Source organism: Typha angustifolia, chromosome 5 (genome assembly GCF_048772165.1).
Source record: "Typha angustifolia cultivar Huaian chromosome 5, ASM4877216v1, whole genome shotgun sequence".
Classification (NCBI taxonomy): Eukaryota; Viridiplantae; Streptophyta; class Magnoliopsida; order Poales; family Typhaceae; genus Typha; species Typha angustifolia.
The window spans coordinates 4,481,821-4,504,302 of NC_133243.1; the positions used below are offsets into that span (position 1 = coordinate 4,481,821).

General features: G+C 33.6%; 1 protein-coding gene across 2 annotated transcripts; it reads right to left on the reverse strand.

The window, feature by feature from the left end:
• Positions 1-2,620: 2,620 nt before the first annotated feature.
• On the reverse strand, positions 2,621-15,664 carry LOC140759905 (protein TPR3). Of its 2 annotated transcripts, none has more exons than XM_073096598.1 (27): positions 15,514-15,664; positions 15,090-15,186; positions 14,813-14,992; positions 14,547-14,660; positions 14,301-14,459; positions 11,942-12,119; positions 11,723-11,846; positions 11,495-11,607; positions 11,204-11,366; positions 10,975-11,084; positions 10,797-10,866; positions 10,647-10,720; positions 10,447-10,542; positions 10,262-10,357; positions 10,014-10,141; positions 9,684-9,918; positions 9,414-9,578; positions 9,229-9,336; positions 8,943-9,089; positions 4,708-4,818; positions 4,440-4,619; positions 4,235-4,363; positions 4,055-4,150; positions 3,719-3,907; positions 3,461-3,627; positions 3,012-3,296; positions 2,621-2,919 (listed from the first exon to the last, which is right to left on the reverse strand). In XM_073096598.1, exons 2-26 carry the CDS (start codon positions 15,167-15,169, stop codon positions 3,086-3,088), a joined length of 3,423 nt encoding a protein of 1,140 aa, XP_072952699.1. In that variant the 5' UTR covers positions 15,170-15,186; positions 15,514-15,664; the 3' UTR covers positions 2,621-2,919; positions 3,012-3,085. The 2 variants fall into 2 exon arrangements, with proteins under 2 accessions (XP_072952699.1, XP_072952700.1); XM_073096599.1 differs by having other exon boundaries at positions 15,090-15,405; positions 15,514-15,636.
• Between the last annotated feature and the right edge of the window lie 6,818 nt (positions 15,665-22,482).

Consider the following 22,482-nt stretch of genomic DNA (forward strand, 5'->3'; position numbering starts at 1 on the left):
AAGTAAACTGACTTATTAAGAAAAGCAATCTTAAGCGACTTATTTAGGAAAGCATTTTTCATATAACTCATTATTCCATTTAGCAATTTACTAATTAAAATAGCCATTTGATTTAATGATTTTGCTGAGCTGGATGATCCTAACTAGACTAGCAAAGACTATCTAGTTTCATATTTATAAGTCAACTATAAGGGAGGAGTTAGTATGGTCAAAAACTCTCCATGGGCTTTCCTGTCACTTTTGACTAGAATGCAGATAGAAATGTTATTAACAGAGATAATAAAATTACTTAAATGATCATATTTTTGTTAAATAGATATGTACCCAGAGAAAAAGTCTTAAGATAGATTAAGGATATAAAATAAAAGTTGAGAGAGATAAGGTGGCTTTATTGTTTTTTTTACATAATTCTGTTACGAACCGACCTAATCCGATTCGTAGCGGTTTGGCATAGGATTTGTGATCTGCAGGTGAAGGCACAGATTCTTAGGTATAGGATAGAGGTGAGGTGATAATGGAGTGAAGGCCAAGTAGTTCATGGAGGTGGCTGGGCAATAGATAATGGTGGTTTGCGGATGTAGATGCGATAGAGGTTGAAGACTATGATTGCTCAGTAACTGTGGTAAAAATCATACGGGAGGTAGAGACAGTTTAAGATAAAGAGACAAAGAAGGAGAAGTAGGCCTGCTCTACGGGATTAGGGGGATCGGCGGTAGAGAGAGATTAGAAGCTAGACGAGACCGTGGCCAAAAGCCAATTAATCTTTCATTCCAAGCATGCCTAAAATACAAGTCACAAGACCCTATATATAGAGATTAAATCAAAAAGTCTAAAATAAATGGACCTTCGTTTTGCCACAGATAAATCCTAAATTTGGAGAAGTCGTGAATACCAAAGTTGTAGATCTGGAGATTAACGATCTTATCTAACTGGTTTGATATAATTTCGATATCTGATAAAATATTTTGTGAATATTTTTTCAAAACTGCACAGAGCTGAATTTAGCTAATTAAATAAAATTCTAATCTGCTAAGACTCTAACTAAACCAAATAACCAAATAAGATAATTAAACTCAATCCATTGAGCCTAATCTCCCTTTGATGTGATCCGATTTGAATCGGTTCGCATCAATTTTCCTTTGAAATCTTAAACTTTATAGAAGGTTTGTTCTAGTACAAATATAGTTTAATCCCTGTTTACAAAAATTTACTTTTAACATAATTTCAGCCTTTTATTAGGAGGTTTGTTCCAGTACTTCTTTTATGACATATTACATTTCAACTTATTTGCACACCTAGACCATCTCAAGCAAGTTTTATCATTCCTTTTATGCAAACAAACCTGAATGTGCCATAGGCTCATAGCACTTAGTCAGCTAGATTATTTGGGGCATAGATCTCTTTTCAAATTGTCTGCTGACCCAGCAAAAATTCAATGCATATTGGACTGGTTTGTTCCAAATCATTGAAATAAATAGCTTTTAGATGTTTTTTTAGGGCTTTCAGGATATTATAGAAAATTCATATTAAGCTTTTTCTTATTTAAAAAAAAGGAAATTAGCTGATCTCATTTCGAGCTAAGCTAATGCTAATGGTTATAAATGAGCCGGCTTCAACTCAGGCTTGATCTAATGATTACAAATTATACATAGTATATACTATATATATAATATTTTTAAACTTATTAAGTCCGTCTAAGCGAGCCGACTTCGGATCAGGTTCTCTCAGAATTAGTTTTGTCTTACTTTTTATTTGAGCCAAGCTGCTCGTATATTTTGACACCCTAACATAAGCAGTCAAAATGAAACATAAAAGATTTTAGCAATGACAATATTGAGCTTTTAAAACTGAATACATTTATTTTTGCACCAGTACAAATGCTCCATAAAGGATATCCATGCAAAAATGAAGTGTAGTAGAAGCGCAAAACCCCATTTTAATGAGTCTTCCAACACAAATATCTCAAAGTCACCAAAAGAGAAGGTATGCTCCAGGAAAAGTAGCATACTCTATGGAATCTTAAGTTGCTTCATGGAAGTTCTACTTGATCAACATCTTCCAATCAAGAAATATTTCCTCCTCCTTTTTCTTTTTCTTTTTTATATAATTCAAGAGCTAATAGGCTATAAATTTGATAGTAAGGCTAACCCTCCTCAATAATCACAAATAATTAGATTGAACAACTAGACAAACTATAATGAAAGTGCACTTGGTGCAATTTATGACAAAAAAGAATGTAAAAATTTGAACCCTAATTAATTGATTGGAGAGGGTTCAAATTAGGCATGTTCTAACATTGACAAAAGGAGAACAAAGAAGAGGGATTAAAAAAAGGCCAATTGGAGAGACTAAGGTCTCTGAAGTCAAAACAGAGATAAATTCAAGGAGAAACACAGTAAACGCTCCACAAGTGAGACAGTCGAGTTATCTAGATATAGGTCATCAATTGCACATTCCCTTTGGCTATTATCCTTTTCCACTTGAGATGGCAAAAGAGGGAAAAGGAATACAAAAGTAAAACAAGGCAACAGATTGCCCGACTCTTGAAGAACATCATCTAGCTGCACAAGAATTCTTTGCAATGATTTGTAATGCAACAAAAGAGACAATACAAGAGGGCTATATAAAGATTATAAATATTTTATGCTAGAAGATTAGGACAAATCACACTTTCTAAACAAACTCCATGCTAATGTTTTCTTCTTCATGCTAAAGGAAATTTTTCACAGGAAACAAACAGAAAAACATGATGATACTACCACCGTTTACTTCCTCGACCTGATCCACAAAAGAAAAAAGTAAAAAGAAAAAAAAGAAATCCAACTACACCTAGATGAGCAAGACCTTGCTACATTATAATCATCTTAGCCATCTGCATCTACACCTGCTCTTCGAGAGGCTATATGTTTCAAGGTCCAACTGCAGATTGAGAAAGAAGGAAATATAGGTTGTCATTAAAATTGAGAACTGATAAAAACTCCATATACTTGACTGACATTTTCAGCATATACCTTGGTTAGCAACTCCTTAACCACTAATGGTAAAAACAAGGGTAAAGGGGTTAAAGATCGTGCTTGCAGCTTAGTCATCTCTGCGGCTGATCAGAACTTGATGCCCCAGCAGGTGGCGGTGTTGACATGCTGCTTGCTGATCCATTCTCAGCAGGTGGAGCTACTCCCCACTTCCCTTCAGATTCTAACGGCTCCAGCACATGGACACCGCCGTCTGTCAGACCCAATGCAAATTGGTTTGGCTCCAGCGGATGTGCAGCAATCACCAGTGGATGAACAGTTGTTCTGGCAAATAAAACAGGCAAATCAGTAACAAGACTGCTAGAGGGAAACTAGGGGGGCAAGGCCCAATATCAATGTTGCCCCTCCTGGAGAAGCAGTGTCAGACAGCACCGCCACCCTAGTAACTAATAACTACTATGAATATCAATCTTATGTTGATTAAGTACCTGACATTAGATGGAAGGTAAGCAGCTGGAAGAATTCGACAACGCAATCTGAGGTTTGATGCACTAAATATGCACACAGTAGCATCCAGAAAACTGGCATATATCAGCTGACTGTCGCATGAGAATGTGGCATGCGAGATTCGTGAAGCATTCTCTGGAGGAACCCACTGAAGGAAAAGAAGAAAAAAAAAAGTACCACTGGTCAGCCAAATCTAGTTGATAGTTCTTATTATAAACTTGCATGGATGAATAAACAACCTGTTTCACACACTCCAGCTTATTTGTTTCATATATAGCAATCTGGGTCTCATGAACAGCAAGAAAGTGTATTTGATCTTGATGGAACTGAACTCGTGTGTCTGAAATGTTGGAAGTGGTACGACCAGAAGGTATCTGTAAAGACCTGCTCCTTTGCTTCTCCCACCCATCAGTGCTCCACACACAAATCTGCAACAAGAAATATGATTAAGTACCTATCAGAGAACTCAGCATAGTAGCTGTACAATCAGAGATATATGCTTGTATCGGGGGCTGGACAGCAAAGCAATGCTAATAATAATCTAGGTGGTTGTTGATTGAAGGTTCAGTCAAAACCTGAGCATCAGCTCCAGAAGAGACCAGCACATTTAACACATTCGAGAAGGCAAGACCAGTAATCCTCTTTGAGTGACCTCTAAGTTTGCTCTTAACCTGCAAAAGGATGTCCAGTTTATATTTTCACTGGTGCTTATTCACTTGATATATCAACCTTGGTTCATAGACACTCCAAAATACCTCATCAACTCGAACATTATAAATTTGGATCGTAGAGTCATCCATTCCTATGGCAATTATGTTGTTGTCCTGAGGATGGAATGCAAGAAATGTTGCTGCCGGTGGTGGAGGCATGAATGTTGTCATTGTCTGCACTCGCCAAGCAGAAATCAGAAGGCAATCTTATATACAAAACCCTAACATGTTACCTGATAGTTCTACATACCTTAAAGGTCATCATATTGAACAATGAGATCTTTCCACCCGAAGCAGACATGACATAAGAATCATTCTTGGACAAAGCAAAGCAGGGAACTGCTTCTTCAGGATTCGTGTCAGTTATGTCATTGGTCATTAGTATGCCACTCGGTGGTTGCCATAATTGAGGAGAAACACTTGCTGTTGCCTGTAAACAAAGGACACAGAAGTTTTGATCAGTATTACATAAAACTTTGCCATGTAAATCTCAACTATACAAACAAATAAATGTTCACCTTTCCACTCGAATTACGTTCATTACGAGGCCACTTCCAAAGTAAATGAATGGCATTCGACGCCAAAGCCAAGATTGCAACACCAGAATTTGTATAAATTAATCTCGATATCTGCAGTTATAGTATTCTTTTGAGAATAGTCAAACATTTCTTTTAGAGTAAGATAGGAAACTCAAACTTTGATGGCTAACATGCCGAAAGAATAAGATATTCATTTTCTAAGACCAAATTGACTAATCAAAACCACATGTACTTATCTAGATACTCCATGGCCACTCATACCGATCAGTGCCACTAAGAATTGAGCATATCTTATTTTAAATAAACCTAACTTGAGGCCTCTTTCATCTCTTTAAATTTTAGAAATAAAAGGGAAAAATCGTTTTTTCCTAAGTTTCTTGCCCAACTTAGAAAATCGAAAAACGATTAGGGAAAACCATGAGATCAGAATCCAATTGCATGTGCTAAGTGCTAACTAATATCTAGAGGTGAAGAATTTTCATTTAGTTCTTAATACCTATTTTAAGGCCCTGAAAATGTCAAATATTATTTATTCGACATGTCAACTAGCTACCAGTACATATAATGCCAAAGGTTGACACATCCCATGTCTCTGGCAAGGCAATCCTTACCTAGCATATTAATCAAAATATATAGTACAGCGAATACATGGTTAGGAATAAGCAGGACAGCTTTGGAGTGCTAGAGTACAAAACAGACATATTTAAGGAAGAAATATATGAAGTACTTTGAGTCTGATAGCTTTGTCTTACAAGTCAATAAACACATTTACAGAAATGATGTATTGAGTATTGACAATAAATCTTTAATTAGAAAATAGGTATATGACAGCTAAAACTTCAGATTAAAGTTTACAAGAAAATGAGAAAGGTATCAACCAATCTTAATCTAAACCAACATAATAATATGGAGTTAGCTAGCCACAAGATGTTTCCAGAGAGAATTGCTGATATCCCTAAAATTTTCGAACTACTGTCTGTTCTGTGAAAATCCTGATGGTAAAATCCTGGCTCCAGGAAAATCAAGATATGAAGGGCCTGCCTGTCATGAGATCTGTTCAGGCTAATTAGCAGGTAAAGTAATCTAACTGAAAAAATAGTTAACAGTGTAACAAAGGAGCAAAAGCTCTAATGTTGCACTGGATCATGGAAAGAATCTACAATAAGAAGAAAGATGGTAGATTTTGAGAGGAAGTGTCCTTTTGATCATCTCTGAGCAAAAGCTCTAATGTTGCACTGGATCATGGAAAGAATCTACAATACGAATAAAAAAGACGGTAGATTTTAAGAGGAAATGTCCTTTTGATCATCTCTGAGCATTAAGGAGCCATCCACACAGAAAAGAAGGGCAATGAATACATTATTATCACTTTGAATAACAGGCTGTGGTCTTAATATTGGGCTATTGGCTGATTGCCCCAGTTATCTTTTGAAGTTTAGTAAATCTGAAATATATCACCTATGTAGTTTCACTTGATCCAAATATTCAGACAGAAGCAAGATAATAACCTAAAGATGGACTTTCCATAACTTAGACTGAACCAATAAATTGTATAGCCTCATATGTGAATTTACATTGCGTCTTACCTAGACAAAGTTAACCTTAAATAATACATAACATGTTTGATACCAATGATGCATCTCAAGATATAATAATTAAAGCTGTACTTGATGAGAAAGGAGTTACAGCAATCGAACTGAAGGCCAAAACAGCAGCATAGTGTCACTGACACAGAGCATAAAAGCAGATGACATATTCCAGATTAGTGAATCTATAGTTGATTTTGGATGTCTTCAGAGTCAAGTTTAGTTACGATCAAGTTTGTACGGGCTATTTTCTCATTTTCGTCATTTATTTGACCTAATTTCATGTATTTTTGTAGCTTTTATATTTGAGTATTTTTTAGGCTCAATTTGAACCAGTAAGTTAGAAGTTAGTTAGGTCTTGTTGATTTTGGATGTCTTCGGAGTCAAGTTTAGTTACGATCAAGTTTGTATGAGCTATTTTCTAATTTATGTCATTTATTTGACCTAATTTCATGTATTTTTGTAGCTTTTATATGAGTATGTTTTAGGCTCAATTTGAATCAATAAGTTAGAACTTAGTTAGGTCTCGTTAGTACCTATATGGGTAAGGTCTCTTTTGACCTGATCTGACTAGGAATTTGAGTTTGTTTAGAGTTTCTTATCCACACCTTATTAGTGTGAGGCTCCATTCTTTTGTTCCTTATTTATTCTCTTTCTTCACTACCTATCTTTTTCCTTGCTATTATTTTCTTTAATTCTTCACTGTAAAAACCAGGAAAAGGATTTACTTGGGTTTCAATACTGTAGAACAGTAGAAGTACCATTAGTACTGTAGCAGTCAGTATGATTCCATAGCAGTCTGCATGAACAACTTTTCATCACATTTAAGATCTGAAACATTTTATTGTGTGCCTTCCTTGTTTTTCTAATCTATGTTCCGATTTTACTATTGAAATCTATATCTTTTCTTCTCTTGAGTTGCTCTTTACTGAAATCATCTCTTCCCTATATCTGTCCTAGATCACATGGGGATTGATACCCCCGGAGTCCTACATCACATGGGACTTGATAACCCTGGAGTTAACCAGAATAAAACCAAAAATGTTGATTCAACAAAATCAACCAAGAAATCTTGCACTTGCTACAGAAAACTCACAGAACTGATCAGCAATCTGTCATTTAAGATAAGAAATTTATCCATTGGCCTCTTCATATAGGAGCAGACAGAAATATGGCCAGCAGAAGCCACAACAGATATGATATGAAACATTTTAGATGAAACATATTTATCTAGCCAAAGAAAATGCTACATCACCTTAAAAAAGAATTGGTAGGCCCATCCCAATAATAAAAAGACCATCCTCAAACTGATTGGATATGGCCAGAAACCAGATGTCTTTGATTACAGAATTCAGGCAGGAGGACCAACAGTTAGATATGTTTCACAGATACTGCCGCAAGCGGGATTATATTATGACACTTGGATTTATTGACTTCAGGTGAAGGCTGGAAAGATGATTTTAAAGACAAGTCTAAATCATTCTCCAATCAGATAATAGTTTATGTGAACAATCTTCCAAGTAATTCTGTCCAAGTGAGTTATATTGAACTAGACTTCTAACAAATATCACTTTCTTTATTTTCTCCTATGCCATTTGTCATCCAATATAGTTAACAAAATGCTTAAAATAAAAATAAAAATTGAAAAAGAAAAAGAAAAAGTGTTCCAACTTATATATGTCAATTCCCACCACACATAAGAATAATTTAGATGGTTTTCCCAAAATGGAATACCCCACTACTTTGAAGAAGAAAAGGTAAACAGCAATGGTAGAACAGGAAGAGGAAAACAGGTACAGGAAAAAGGAGGAGGCAGAGACAAATAGAAGAAAAGAGAGAGAGATGGACAAGAAGAGAAGTGAGAAAGGGAAAATTAGCTAACAGAAGTTACAGAACTCCAGCTTAATTTCTCATATATATAGTATCATTGTCCATTTATGTGTTTGCATTTCATTGAAGAACACTATGAGAACAGATAAAACTCTAATTTGATTGAACAACTTTTACAGAAAACTTGAAGCTCATTACACTGTAAAAATTGAACTAAACCACAAAACCAACAATCACGGAAGGCAGGACTCCTTGTGAAAAGGAAAAGACCCAAAAGAGAGAAAATGGAATTATTGATCAGCAATACTAAAGCTGAATATGGAACATCTAACAAGTTCTTTCTTAGTTTAAACCTGAATACTCCTTATTTTCTGCTTTGATTTCAAGTGTTCAACTATAGGTTTGAGATCAACATTTTTATAATGGATCAGAGCTTCATCCTGTTAAAATTTTCTAATAATAAGATATACTATTGCTGAAAGTTCACTTGCTCCCAGTTTCTAAATACATTTGTTCATTAATATGAAGTAAACACATTAAACAAATTAAACATATATGTAGCAAATATTCATGGAGAACTTTATGCATGATAGATTAAAACTACCACTAAATATAATTGGGGACCAAAATTCAACTTTCAACAAGAAATGCCTAAATATGTAAGAATGAAAGGTAAAGAGAAAGTTAGAAATGGTTCAATCTTATGTGTTGCACTACATCATGAAGGGTAGAAACTATGCTGCAGATTAGATACATGTGGTAAAGGAAAAGAGAAAATTCGCATCAGTGAAGCATTACCTTGCTTGTCCTCAAGTTATCCACAAGCCTTAATGATCTACACTGAGTTGCTTCAGTGATTTCAGTGAGCTTCCAGATCCTTGCTTTGTCCATTGACTCATCAGTTATTCTAGGTTTCACATCCACCGAATTTCTGTTGTCTCCATTCTAGTAGATTTGATTCATAGTTAGTGAACAGCAGAGTGTGTGGAACTTCATGAACATGTATAAGAAAATAGTGTACAAAGATGCAGCAAAGATAGTTCAAACTAACTTAGCAAATAACAGATTATAAATGTCAACAGACCATTGCACTTATAGATACTGGAGGAATAGCTCTATCTGCTATTCCTGAACTTGTTGCGACAGCAGCAGCAGCAGCAGCAGCAGCAGCAGTCATTGGACTTATTATAGGCTGCATGACGAAACATAGATCATGTTTGTCCTCCTATGTGTTAGGTCAGGCACAATTTGATGAAAATAATGGCTTACCTTTGACACTACCTCTGAAACAGTCCTGGAAGCATCAAAAGAACGATTTTCAAATGCGCGCAACATACGAAGTCCGTCAGCATTGGCCAAGATCTTGATCCCATTATCATGTGTAGAAACAGCCAACAGTGTACCTTCTTTGTTGAAGCGTATTCTTGGACTTGCCTAATAATGAGAAGGCCACAATGAAAAGCAAAAGGTCATACTTTTTTCCTGCTTCCTATGGAAGCTAATTAAAATACAATGGTCTTTCACAAAAGAAATACTTACTGGTAGGCCACCTTCAGCATCAATTGTTGTCAAAAGATTAATGCTATCCATATCCCAGAACTTGATTAAAAACTCATCGCCAGCAGCTAAAAATCGGTTTTTGGTTGTATCAAATTGCACAACACCCAAAGATCGTTTTCGAAATCCTTGATATGTTCTCTTCACAGCTCCCTCACTCTCATTCCATTCCACGATGAATGATTCTCCTTCTTTGCTGGTTCCACAGGAGAAGAGCCTGCAATATGCAAGCGAAAATATAAGTAAACAAGAATGTAAAGGGATCACAGAATCTCCTAAAAAGACTACAAGCATAAACAATGTGAATAGAACCTGGAACCATCAGCACTGTAAGCCATTGTAGTACACCAATGCCCAGGAGCATCATAATCCACTCGAGATCCTAAATTGTCATACAACCATGCCTTTATCTTTCCATCTAATGCAGTTGAGAAAATGAACTGCATAAACATGGGGAAAAATTAATGGGGCTTTAAAGTACAACCAATGTTAAAAAGCTAATATTGCAATAAAACAAATTTGGTCTCTAACTTATAATATGATAATTCATTGATTAGTACCTGAATGTTCTCTTTGTAATGTGGACAAACAGAATAAACAGGTGCATCATGACCTTCAAATGTATACTGTTTCGTTCCATTGGTTGCATCCCACACCTAACATAATTACAATCGTACATCAGTAACGCTGTCATAGTGTAATTGTATGCAGATTATACTGAGTCTATCACATATCAAAACAAAACCTTAATTGTCTTGTCATCACCGCAGGTTATTATGCATAGCTGCTTATTGGGATGAGCAAATGCAATGTCATTGACGCCACCAGCATGAGCATCAATCTGTACATTAACATTGCAGAAGCAATCAAACAACAGAATAAGCTATCAAACTGTAGAGCAGTAGGGAATTTGAAGGAATCAGCATGTGACTGGTACAGGTTTACCTCTAAGTGCTGCCTTATATCATCACCACCATGATAAGAGTATATTTGTACAATATGCCTTGAATAAGCAACACCTAGGGTAGCGGAGGAACTGTTATTGTAAGAATGAGGTAGTCTCTCAAAAGGAAGCCTGACTTTATATAAGCTTACCAAACAAGGAGCCATCAGGGCTCCATATTATGCGGTTAACCGACACGCTAGGATCTTTGACAAGAGCAGCCTGAGTTCCATGGCATACTGTTTATCTTTATTGGACTAATATAAAAGAAATGATGCAATAAAGAAGTTTCATATTTCATTATAAACATGTCAAAGTAATTTGACAAACCTGGAAAGTCATAGAACACTGTCCAAGTTCCCAAACCTTAAAATTCCGCAAGATTAATCTCTCCCTGGTACCGACATCCCATAGCCCAATGTCACCAACGTTTGTACCAACTAAAGCATGCCAGAAACAAAAGCTGAATGTTAGCTTATACAAGCTGTTGTTGAATAAAGTGTTCAAGGAACCAAATATAGTGAAGTGAAGCAACAAATGCTAGTTCAGGAAATCATACCAAGAAGAATTGTTTGATGCATTGGATGAAAATCCATGCTCATGGGGGTTGATCCCTGGTTTAGTGTCCGTGCAACAGTTTTGGGCAAGTCATCTGGTGTGTACATAGCCTGACCATGACTCTGAGGATAAGTTACTGGCAATATATTTACCGGTAGATTTACCTGAATTAAGTGTTGATACAACAATACCGTCAGAACAGCTCAATCAAGTCCATATCAACTTAATTAGATAAGAATAACTGGTCAGGCAAACTAAAATGGTCATAAGTTGGAACAGAGAGTAAGAATACCTCATCGGAAATTCCAATAGGCCTAGTTCTTTTTGATACATGATCAGAATCTGCCGATGGATAATCTACAGCAGGGTTGGTGTTTGGTGTTCTAGGATGCTTCAGTATAGCAGCTTCAGGAATCATCAAAAACAATTAAATTCAACCACTAACCCATTTTACCAGATGATGTTAACTTATATCAACGTCTGACAAAAAATTCTAATCCAAATAAGCAAATCAAATTACCAGGATTTGCAGGAGCACCAAGACCAATAGCCCCACCAGAAACGGCAGGATAAGTTACAGCTGGAGGATTCGTCATCCAACCAGCCAATTGTGTAGGAACTGGTGTAGGTGTAGGCTGGAAAGGCTGAAACAACCATAAATCAAGTACTCAAGGTAAAAATCTTGAAATCGAGGAGGAAAAAGCACAAGTTAGTTTATACATATAATCATGTTAATTACCCCATGTGCACCTAATGGAGGAAAACCTCCTGCTTTGGGTATGGGTCCAAGGAGTGGGTTGTTTGATGGTGATGGAGCAAGGGCACCATTTGGTTGGCCACAAGTATGATCCACAAAAAGGGTTTTAATATCTGGATTTGGCCTAGGATTTTTGCAAAGCTGATGCTGCCAGTTTAAACTGCCACAGATAATAGATTAAGAAAAACACTCAGAATACAATACATAACAGAAAAACAAGTTTAAATTGGAAAGACAACAGATTGAAGAAACTATTAAAATAAAATTGAGTGTTAGCCCTCGGGATTGAAGAAAGCCTTCCCTGCAGTTTTAGAACTACGGCATGCTAAATTGCTAATGTCACGAAGAAGGCTTCAAAAGACAATGATTTGGGTTTAGATTTTGGCTATCGGGCTTAGTAATGGGTAATTTCTGGACTTAATTAAACCTCTCTCTCGACATTTGAGGAATCAAAGAAACTTGGTTCTCCCCAGAATATCACCAGAATGTCAGCACGATGGAAACAGCAGTTATTGGATAAAAAGAAGGGCGGAAGAGAAGCAGGCAAGCAGCACGAGGCAAGAGGAGAAGAAAGCAGAAGAAAGAGAATAGGACAATAGAGTAAAGGAAGAAAATAGATCATGGCAGAGTAGAAAGAAACAAGAGTATAGAGAACCTAGAATAGGCCATATGGACAGACAAAAAGAGAAAAGTGAGTCCTTTAGAGATTTCAAGCTCAAATTTTCTGGATTTTAGGACCATTGATGTACAGTATTTATCTGCTCTTGAGGTGTTGGACTGAGTAAGAATTGGGAGCCTTAATTGGCAAGGATTACAACTCAGACAGGACATGAATGGGGTCACTTACAGAAGCAATAAAAATTATAATAGGACTCCCAATAAAAATGGGATTCTCTCCATGGGTTAGATGCCCCATTTCCACCCAGTATTAGAATATTTGTGGACCCTTTTAAAGGGTGATCAGTCAGTTTATTATGCAAATTAACCACAAGCAAGTCAGGCTCGCCACAGGGAAGCAAAAGAATATGGAGCAACTAGATCAGCCTAGTTAAAGATGAAGTTTTAAGACACCCAGATAATGCAAAAGATAGGGCCAAGTTAGGAAGTTGTTTCAAGAATAAAAAATAATAATAATTGGGCAGTTAAATTCAAAGCATATGTTTGTCCTTTCAGTTCCTTCATCCAATGCTATTTCAAAACTTTTCTCATGCTTCCACTTTTCCATTAAATAGGTAACATTTGACCTAGTAATTCAGTTCCCAAATGGACATTTGGCTTACAAAGGCCTTTTGAGCAGATCAAAAACATGCAGATATGACATAGTTTCTCTTTTTGTCACTTAGTATATCAATGGACACCAGACCTTCTTAAGCTTCCATCGAAATGAATTCAAGTATGTGCTATGTGTTAATGTGTTATATGAGGAAAATAGGCCAGACAGACAATTCCAGCGGCATATTTATTTCACTATCTAGAATAAGTTGTATAAATGAATTAGATAATTGAATTAAGATAGCTTGAAAAGTAGAGATGTGTGCTTAACAATATCAGAGAGTTACTTCCAAAAAGAAAATCAGGGTAAAAAGTAATAAAGTGATTTGGTAATTAAAAAACCTCCTCTCAACTATGGCGGAAGAACTTCCTTGATTCAAAATGAAATTGACAAGCCAAATCTAGCTGATCATTGTCAGCATACTATAACTCTGGAAAAAAAAAATTCAATCTCTCCCAGACCTATTTTCTTTGTTGAGTATATAAGCAAAACAACTCTAATACTAAGATCAGTTTTCTATCTGTCGTGTCTGAAGTCTGAACATATTTAATTTAACATGTATCTGCTTTTCAAGAAATAGATTATCATCAGATAATTAAAAGGAAAGCACTAAAAGCATTAAGTACCCGTTCATTTTAGGAATAACTTTTTTCTTATTTTGGAATGCAATTCCTTATTTCATAATAACAGCTAAACATCATAATAATATTATTCTATAATACGAATACTATTCATCAAAATAACATTTTATACCACACACTAACTCAATTACTAATTTACTCTTGACATATATCACATCAACCTACTTTATATCAAATCAAATTGTATCAAGGTAATTTCATAAAAAACAACACATTTTTTTATTTTTCTCTTTCACTTTACATCACATCAAAGATAATTATTACACCCTTATTTCAGAATACAAATGAACATAAAAATATTTATTCGTAGAATAAAGACCTCATTTGGGAATAACAAAGAGGAATAATTATTCTAGAATTGACCTTATTCAAAAAATAAACGAGGCCTAAGAATACAAAATCTGAAGTAGCTTCCTTCAAATATTACCTCTGATTGATAAGAGTACGCAATCTAGAACTCTTTAGATTAGGAAACTGCAATTTGTCACGGAATAGAGGATTCGCTTCAATCAGCTTCTTTAGCTCAACAAGCATTATGGCCCTTGCTGATTTCGTATCTCCATACTTGGAAAGCTGCTCATTTTCTCTGAACAAGGCAGCGTGTATTACCATACATCAACCAGCCATACAATAAAAGAAGCAATAGGGATGTAGCCAATATATTATTCCTTACCTGAAATTCTCTAAAGTCAAAAGTTGTGTGATTTCTTTGAATAACTCCTCATTAAACGATGCAAAGACTTTCAAATCCTTTACAAGAATATCAACTGCCTTTGCCCGATCATGCCTAGAGTAAAGAGTTTCAATAAACATTTTGCACATAAGTACAGGGTCAGAAGATTCGTTATGCATTACAAGTTTAAAAGAGAAAACTATAGGCCTTTACAACAGAGAAACTTATAGGTGTTTACAACATAAAAGCTCAAGTTTTTTTCTTACTTATCCAATGACTCGAGATACTTCTGTTTCCGGATTTCGAAGAAGATCTTCATTGAATACCGGTTGTCATCAACCTTGGTGAAACCCCCGAGGTACCGCTCCACCTCATCCCAGTTCCCATTCTGCACCTCATCTTCAAAATACTTCATATTGAAGTAAAAGCCCGATTCTTGCTCAAGCCTGCAAGACATTAGCAAAGCAAGAAAGTAACCTCCATCTCCAAAAGGAAAAGCAAATTACAATTTAAAGCGTCAAACTTTCAGCAAAGAAACCTCACTTGTGAACCGTCTCTTTAAATTTCTCCTCGTCAAGGAATTGCAGGATCAAGAAAACCAGCTCCCTACTAAGAGACGACATCCTGCCGCCTCAAAACCCTAAATTTTCAAACGGAGAGGATACAAATCAGCAGATCTCAACAAAAAGCTCCAAAATTTTCACCAGGCGTCCCTATACTAAACCACATCGAAGATCAAAATCACAATAAAAACAAGAATTCCTCATCATCCACATCCCAATTCAAACCAGAACAAAGAACGCCCCCGAGAAACCTCTTCTTCGCTTCACGACCGAGATCTGGAACCAGTGCCCAAAATCTAGGGCTCCGATGAAAAGATGAGCGATCCAAGCAAGAAAGAGGACAAAGGAGACGAATCTTTACTCGAAAATTCGAGGAAAAGGCGACGGAAAGGTCGAAGCTTTACCTCAAGTTAGGGCAAGAGAGATCGATCGGAGAAAAGTCGAGAGAGGAGAGATGCGAAGACCAGGAAGCGGCGAGCTCTACGAATAATTAATTGGTGGGATTTGAATAATAGCGAGAAATAGAAGAGAAAAAAAAAATATCCCATTAGCGATGCAGCGGTGTCGAATTTATAGGGAGAGGAGCAAGTCGTGAATGCGATACGACGTACAACTTATTAGCTCATTCTGATAAGCTATCATTCAAACTGATAAGCCTATTACCCTCGGCGGAGCCCACGTACCGGCGACGTTTTGTCACCATTATCGGTATGCCTAATAAGCATATGTCCATCGGCTGCCTTGTTTCAAACGCAAAGGTATCATTTTCTTCACTACTAACTCGACACGTGGACGTTACGGTGTTGCCTGTCCGGTCTGAGAGGATTTTGGATCATCGAGGTTGCATATCACAATTGGTTAGTAAACACGCGATTAGGTGATGATTTGGTAATTGACTCGCGCTACGAGAAATTATCTCCTCGAAACATAGCGCGGTTTTTTCCTGCTCTAAACTGGTAATAAGCGATGATAATCCCGTGATTCGTTGAAATCGAGACATTCCTTATCGCAAGTCTAGAAGCTGGACATCGCGAAGGCTTTCTCTCAAATTCCACGTGATATTTCGCTATCAAGTCCGCGAGTTATTCGCGAGATATGTCAATATCTTCAATTTCTCTCCCGTGCCTTCCATTCCAAAATATTAGAAAAGCATCTCTTTTCACGGGACACGTCTCTCTCTCTCTACTCGTGAGTCGTGAGAAAGAGAAATGCTTGCCTTTTGCTGCACTTAGTTTTGTCTCTAGCGCGATATATAGTACGATATATCGACACATAGTTTCGAGAAAACTCTCTCGCTGCTCCATGCTGTCAAGGTCTTACTGAGATATATTATTTATGATGAACTCGGCGAGATACCGTGACCGGTTAAAGTCTCGTACGCGTGAAGTTTAAAACGGATAATATCGTATCTAAAACGGATAAAAAAACGAGAATCTCGGCCATAAATGCTGTTTCCAGTCTTGGCCATACGAATATGAGTTAGAAAAGGCCAGATGTGATGTCACCTCCAATGTGGAAGATTGAATGGTGTACAAGAACTTTGATCCGCTCCAGATCTGCTGTGTAGGAAATTGATACGATCTAATAGATCTGGAAGCTTATATCAAGTTGCAAATTAGATAAGAAGAAATTGTATGGATCTATTTAACTTCTATACATGGCTGGTAGTCAACTAAAATTCAAAGTGCAATAGATACTCATTAGGACTAAAAATTATTTAGATTGTATCAGCGACATAGCCAACATTTAATTTAAGGATGGGCTACTTAGTATGTTAGCACACTAATTTTTTAGAGAAAGGATATTATTTGAGTAGAATATCATATGCGGCAGAAGTAAATATATAATGCATTAGACTGTTGTAAATAATATGATTAAAAATAACAATATATTAAAAAGTTGTGGTTAATGTTTAAGTAAAATTGTTTATTATAAATCTGGCATATTTCATATATTGGTAGCATTTATAAGAACATTGCAAAGTGTTGAAAGTATATTTTCATCCAAGTAATATGATTTTTATATTCAGTTGCTAGATATTGACTTAAATTTAAACCCATATTCATGTCTAGGAAATAAAAATGTATATTTATCATTATATTTAACAGATCAAAATATTATCATTTCTTACTATTTTTTATATGGATTCTAATTTAGCTTTCTCAAATATTTCTTAAATATTGATTTAAATAATTTTATGCTCATATACTATTGTAAAAATAAAGTATAATAACTTGTGCTTGTGTTTGACACAAACAAATAGGCTACTAAGCTTTTGAACTATTATTTATCTTAGTGCATATGAATAGGTGAGTAATAAAATATGCTTTATTAGATAAAGAAATAAATACTATTAGTCACTTGGGTTAATAAATTATATAATTTTATGTCAAATAATTAAATTTTTTAATCCCTTTTTTCAAAATTATTGTTATTTTCTTTTGTACCTACATTTTGATACTAATATATAAATATTATTGGCAAGATTATTGGACACATTTTTAAATCTTTTCTAGTTATCCATATATATAGCTGACTCATATGAGAAGATAGGACATTAGTTATGACTAAAAAATCGAACCCTAAATAAGAGAGGATGCGAAAGAAACACACCTCCTCCTAATGAAGAACGATGTCTCTCACCGAAGCTAACGATCATTGAATGTGATGAGAGCAAATAGAGAAAATGTCAATTAAGATTTTATAGGGGAGCATATGGAAATAAATAACGAGCCCCGAAATCTCATCTCTTAATATAAAAATATCTTACTAGAAAACAAAGTGTTATAGGATTTGTCCTTAAATACTAATTCGATTTTATTCAATAGATAATAAAATTCTAAACTTTTGAGAATTACAATTATAAAATGAACCATCTATTTGCATAGTGTTGTATATGTAATATAAAAGATGTAAGTTTTAACTAAACTAATAGAATATTATTTATAGAAATTAAGGAGGATAGTTCATGAAACAATGTGAGATTATTATAATCATTCATCATTTGAGTTTTTTAATTTAATGGGTTTATAATAGTAAAGAGATGCACAAAAAAATTTAACTAAAATTTTGAGTGTAATCTTTATTGAGATTTAAGTCATAGTAAAGAATAAATTGTTGTACATTCAGTGAACGCAAACTAAGTGCCAAACTATATATCTTATATGATTATCTTTTAAAAAGTAAAAAAGAGAGAGAAAAATATTTTTAAAATTTACCTTTAGCATATTATCATATTTTCATAATTATTTTCTAGTAAGATAATATAAGATTTTTAATTAATTAAATAAAGGTAAGATCTCCCCGTTCTATCTTAATAGGATTCATCATATCATCATCTAAGTATCAATATCCTCATATGAATATTTTATTACATAAATCTCCTACAAGTGTAAATATGAGGAGTGAATATATACTTAATTTTACATCATTTCATAAGAGGTTATTAGAAGACTTGAACTCATGAGCTCTTAAATGCAACAAATAACTTTTATCCTCGTGATTAAATTATGTGTGAAGAGAATAAGAGGAATATAAAATTATAAGAGTTATTTTCTCTTATAGAAAATTTTTAAGAGCAAATAAAGTGAAAGCAAAATGATCGTTCAATGATTACTTTTATTTTTTAAATTAGACTAAAGATGTCTTTTATTTTCTCTCACATATCTAAAAGGAGGCAATCAACTTTTTTTTCTCTCATTTTCTCTTTCATTTTCTCTCATATTATCTCCATGAAAATATAGTTTAAGTAACACTATTCCTTTCTCTACTTTATAGATTATCAAATTCTTTGTATAACTATATAAATTCTTTATAGTGCTAAAAATTTTGTACTGTTCATGACTATTAATTTTCTTTAAGAAATTTTATATTTTTCTATAAATTATATTTCACATATGCTTCTATTAATTCAAGATCATTTAACATAAATTTTGAATGACTATTCAAAAGTGTTTAGCTTATATATATATATATATATATTTGACACATAAAAAATTTGAATTAAAAGTTGAGAGAGAATAAATGAAATTTTAATTATATTTTAAAAATCATGGCTTTAAGTTTGTATTTTGGACGCCATAAAGTAGCTTTATCATTATTTATTCTTTAAGAGTTATTATATAAATTTTTTTAAAGGAATATACTACGACAATATTGATATTTGAAAAATAAAAAAATACTTCATCATTATAGTGTAGTGGTAGAGATGTGCCAACCAGCGGTAAGAGGCTACTGGTTCGAATACTCGTGAACGTAAATTCATTCATAGAAGATAATAAATTATAACTCATTTATGGTTTATTTCTTAGGGTGATTGACTTATAAAATATCTAATTTATGTGTCTACTCCATCATATAATTGGTATTGATAGTCATAAAAAAGGACCTATATATAAAATTCATGTCACAAAAATTTGAAGTAAGAAATTTATAAAGCTTGAAACATTTTATGTAATTGATTCTAACTATGTTATCAAGATATTTAAAAGTTAACACCCTAGTGATAAAATATGAGTATATTAAGACCTCTATAAGTGAACTATAATTAAGACATGGCCTTCTACTTAAGAAAAGTGACTTTATATTATTCCGTCTACTTAGTCAAAGAATTTTAATTAATAAAAATAAAAATATTAAATATTAAATTAAATTAAATTTAAATGCATAAAAAATTATAACAGTTTTACTAAGATAAAGATAATATTTTTTTTGTTAAAGTATCTTATTTATTAGTAAAATTTCAATAATGCGTATGAGTTTATTTTAGATGAGTAATACTTTTTTCATAATAATGTAAAGAATATCTGTTGCGTAAATTTTTTTATTTTCTTGTGTTAAAATGATAGATACTTTCATCAAAGATGATGTAGCAAACACATGATAAATGTTCTTTATATTATAATTTTATATAAAAGATATTTCTCTCGTGATTCAGATATATTACTTTAGTGATTTTTCTAATGACTTGTCAAATATAAAATACTTTTCAATAAAAAATTAAAAAAGATAATCATCAATTAAATTAAGATTGATATCACGATGTAAAAATTGACTAGTAAAACTATATAACTTTAATACCCACCTCTCCTATTCAAACTCACGATGGATCATAAATTGAGATTTTATTTACTAGATAGTTAAAGAGAGAAAAAAAGAAGAGACTTCATGATGAAGTAAACAATTTATCACTCAATTTATGTAGGCTTCTTGATTTTTTGTATTTTTCGATATTGTTTGAGAAAAAAAAATTATTAAATGAGAAGTGATTTAATGGATAAAAGAGTTCATAGAAATTGGAAAACTCTAATACTATGAAACAATACGAGCTCTTACCTAGAATGAATTTAGAGAGAAAAGAGGAAAAAAGAGAGAATTCGGTGAAAATGTATTATTTAAGTGTGAAAGAGATAGGTATCTAAATAAATAAATAAATATAATTTTAATAAAGATGATATAAAATATTATTATATATAACTATATTATGAAATATAATTAACCAAATACTATTATAAAATATAATCAACCAAACACTTATATTATAAATAAAATATTATGAAATACAACTAATCAAAAAATATTATTGTCAGTCTTTCTAAAATTATATTTTAAACACATATGTATACTCAAAATAGAGTATGATTTTAGTGAGACTGATATGTACGAGTCTATCTAAGTGCACTATTAGATGAGTTATAATGTATCAATTGTACGCATCTGATGACTTCAATTGCAACTAAAAGAAAATATATGAGAATATAGGATTTTAGTGTAATTAAAGTCATCGGATACATATGATTGATGTATTAACCCACATTTAGCAATATGTTTAGACTAAATCAAATCAACCTACATGAAGTTACGCTGTAAAAATTATAGTTTTTAGTCATTAACATAAGTAAAAACTATGATATATTATTGCTAAAAATATTATTTAATAGCAAATTTAAGTTTTTTTTGTTAATTTTGTCGTGTAATAAACATTTGGAATTGTCAATATCACTATCTAGATAGTGACAATATAATTTATTGTTATTTCTCGATACAACCTGTTTCAGCTCACAAGTAAGACGTAGCTTTTGAGAGATTTTTTAGAGGATCTAATTATTGGATTGACGTGAGATTTTGATATTTTTATTGTAGCTATGGAAAAGAGCTTTCTAACGAATCTAATATCTTAGAATCAGATAGCTAGATAAAGTGATATTGCTAAATAAGTGGTCAGAGGTTAAAATAAACAAAGCCACGGGATAAAGTTTAAAACTGATTTTTAAGGGGTCCGTGGATGAAGGCACGAACTCCTATGTGTGGGATGGTGATGATAGGCCGATAGTGATGTGGTGGCGCCGGTAGGGTAGGTGGTGGTGGAGTGTTAGGTATAATTACGGTGTAGGACTGTAGATGATGAGAGCTGAGCTAAGGTGTAGAACGAAAGAAAAATTTATTACTCTAAAAGAAGGGTGGGAGGAAGATATCTGATTTTAGGTGTAAAATAAAGTTCCTATGAGAGAGGGTGAGGAGCAGCTGCTAGAGCTCTGGTTGTCCTTGGGTGCCGCTGACTGCTAGATGAGGGGGGTGAAGAGCTAGAGAGAATAAGAGAAGAGTAAATAGAGCTAGTTAGGAAAAAAAAAACTAAAGTAAAATCACTAATGTCCCATGTTAAGTGCTTACTACACTCTTTTGGTGGCTACTTATGACTAGCCAACTAACTCTAAGACCTATAACATGAGTAACCGAAACCAACTAAGTGTAGAAATACATGACTAGACTCAACTAATACATGACTAGACTCAACTAAGTGTAAAAATAAAAATGGACCTAACCAAATCAATTAGATCCATTCCAAATTGGGTTATAATAATACCCTATCGTGTTTATTCGACAAAATATGCAGGTTTTTAAAATAATATCGCTAAATAATCAAAATAACTATGACACTCAGTTAAATTTGAAGAAAAATAATGATTCCACCTTGGTTATAAGTACTTGTACTAGTTTGTGACTTTTTAAAATATAAGAAGGTAAAGTGATTTTGGATAGAAGTACATAATGATAAAATATATTTATCCCAAATTTAAAATTATGTAGATGGGAGCATTATATGCCCTTAAGATGTATTTGTATATTTCTGCATATTTCAATAGTTATTTATATATTACCATATATTTCATTTAATAGTTATTTTTCGAATGATTTGTTTTAAAATTTTAAAATTTAATAGCTATATGTTATGCATTATGCAAAATAAAGTTTGTTGCATAAATTGATTAAAAAAAAGTTAAAATTAGGTGTTATCATTTAAATGGCTATTCAACGATTATTCGTATACAAATTAGTATTTAGTTATTTGAGAGATTAGAATTTATGAATACTAT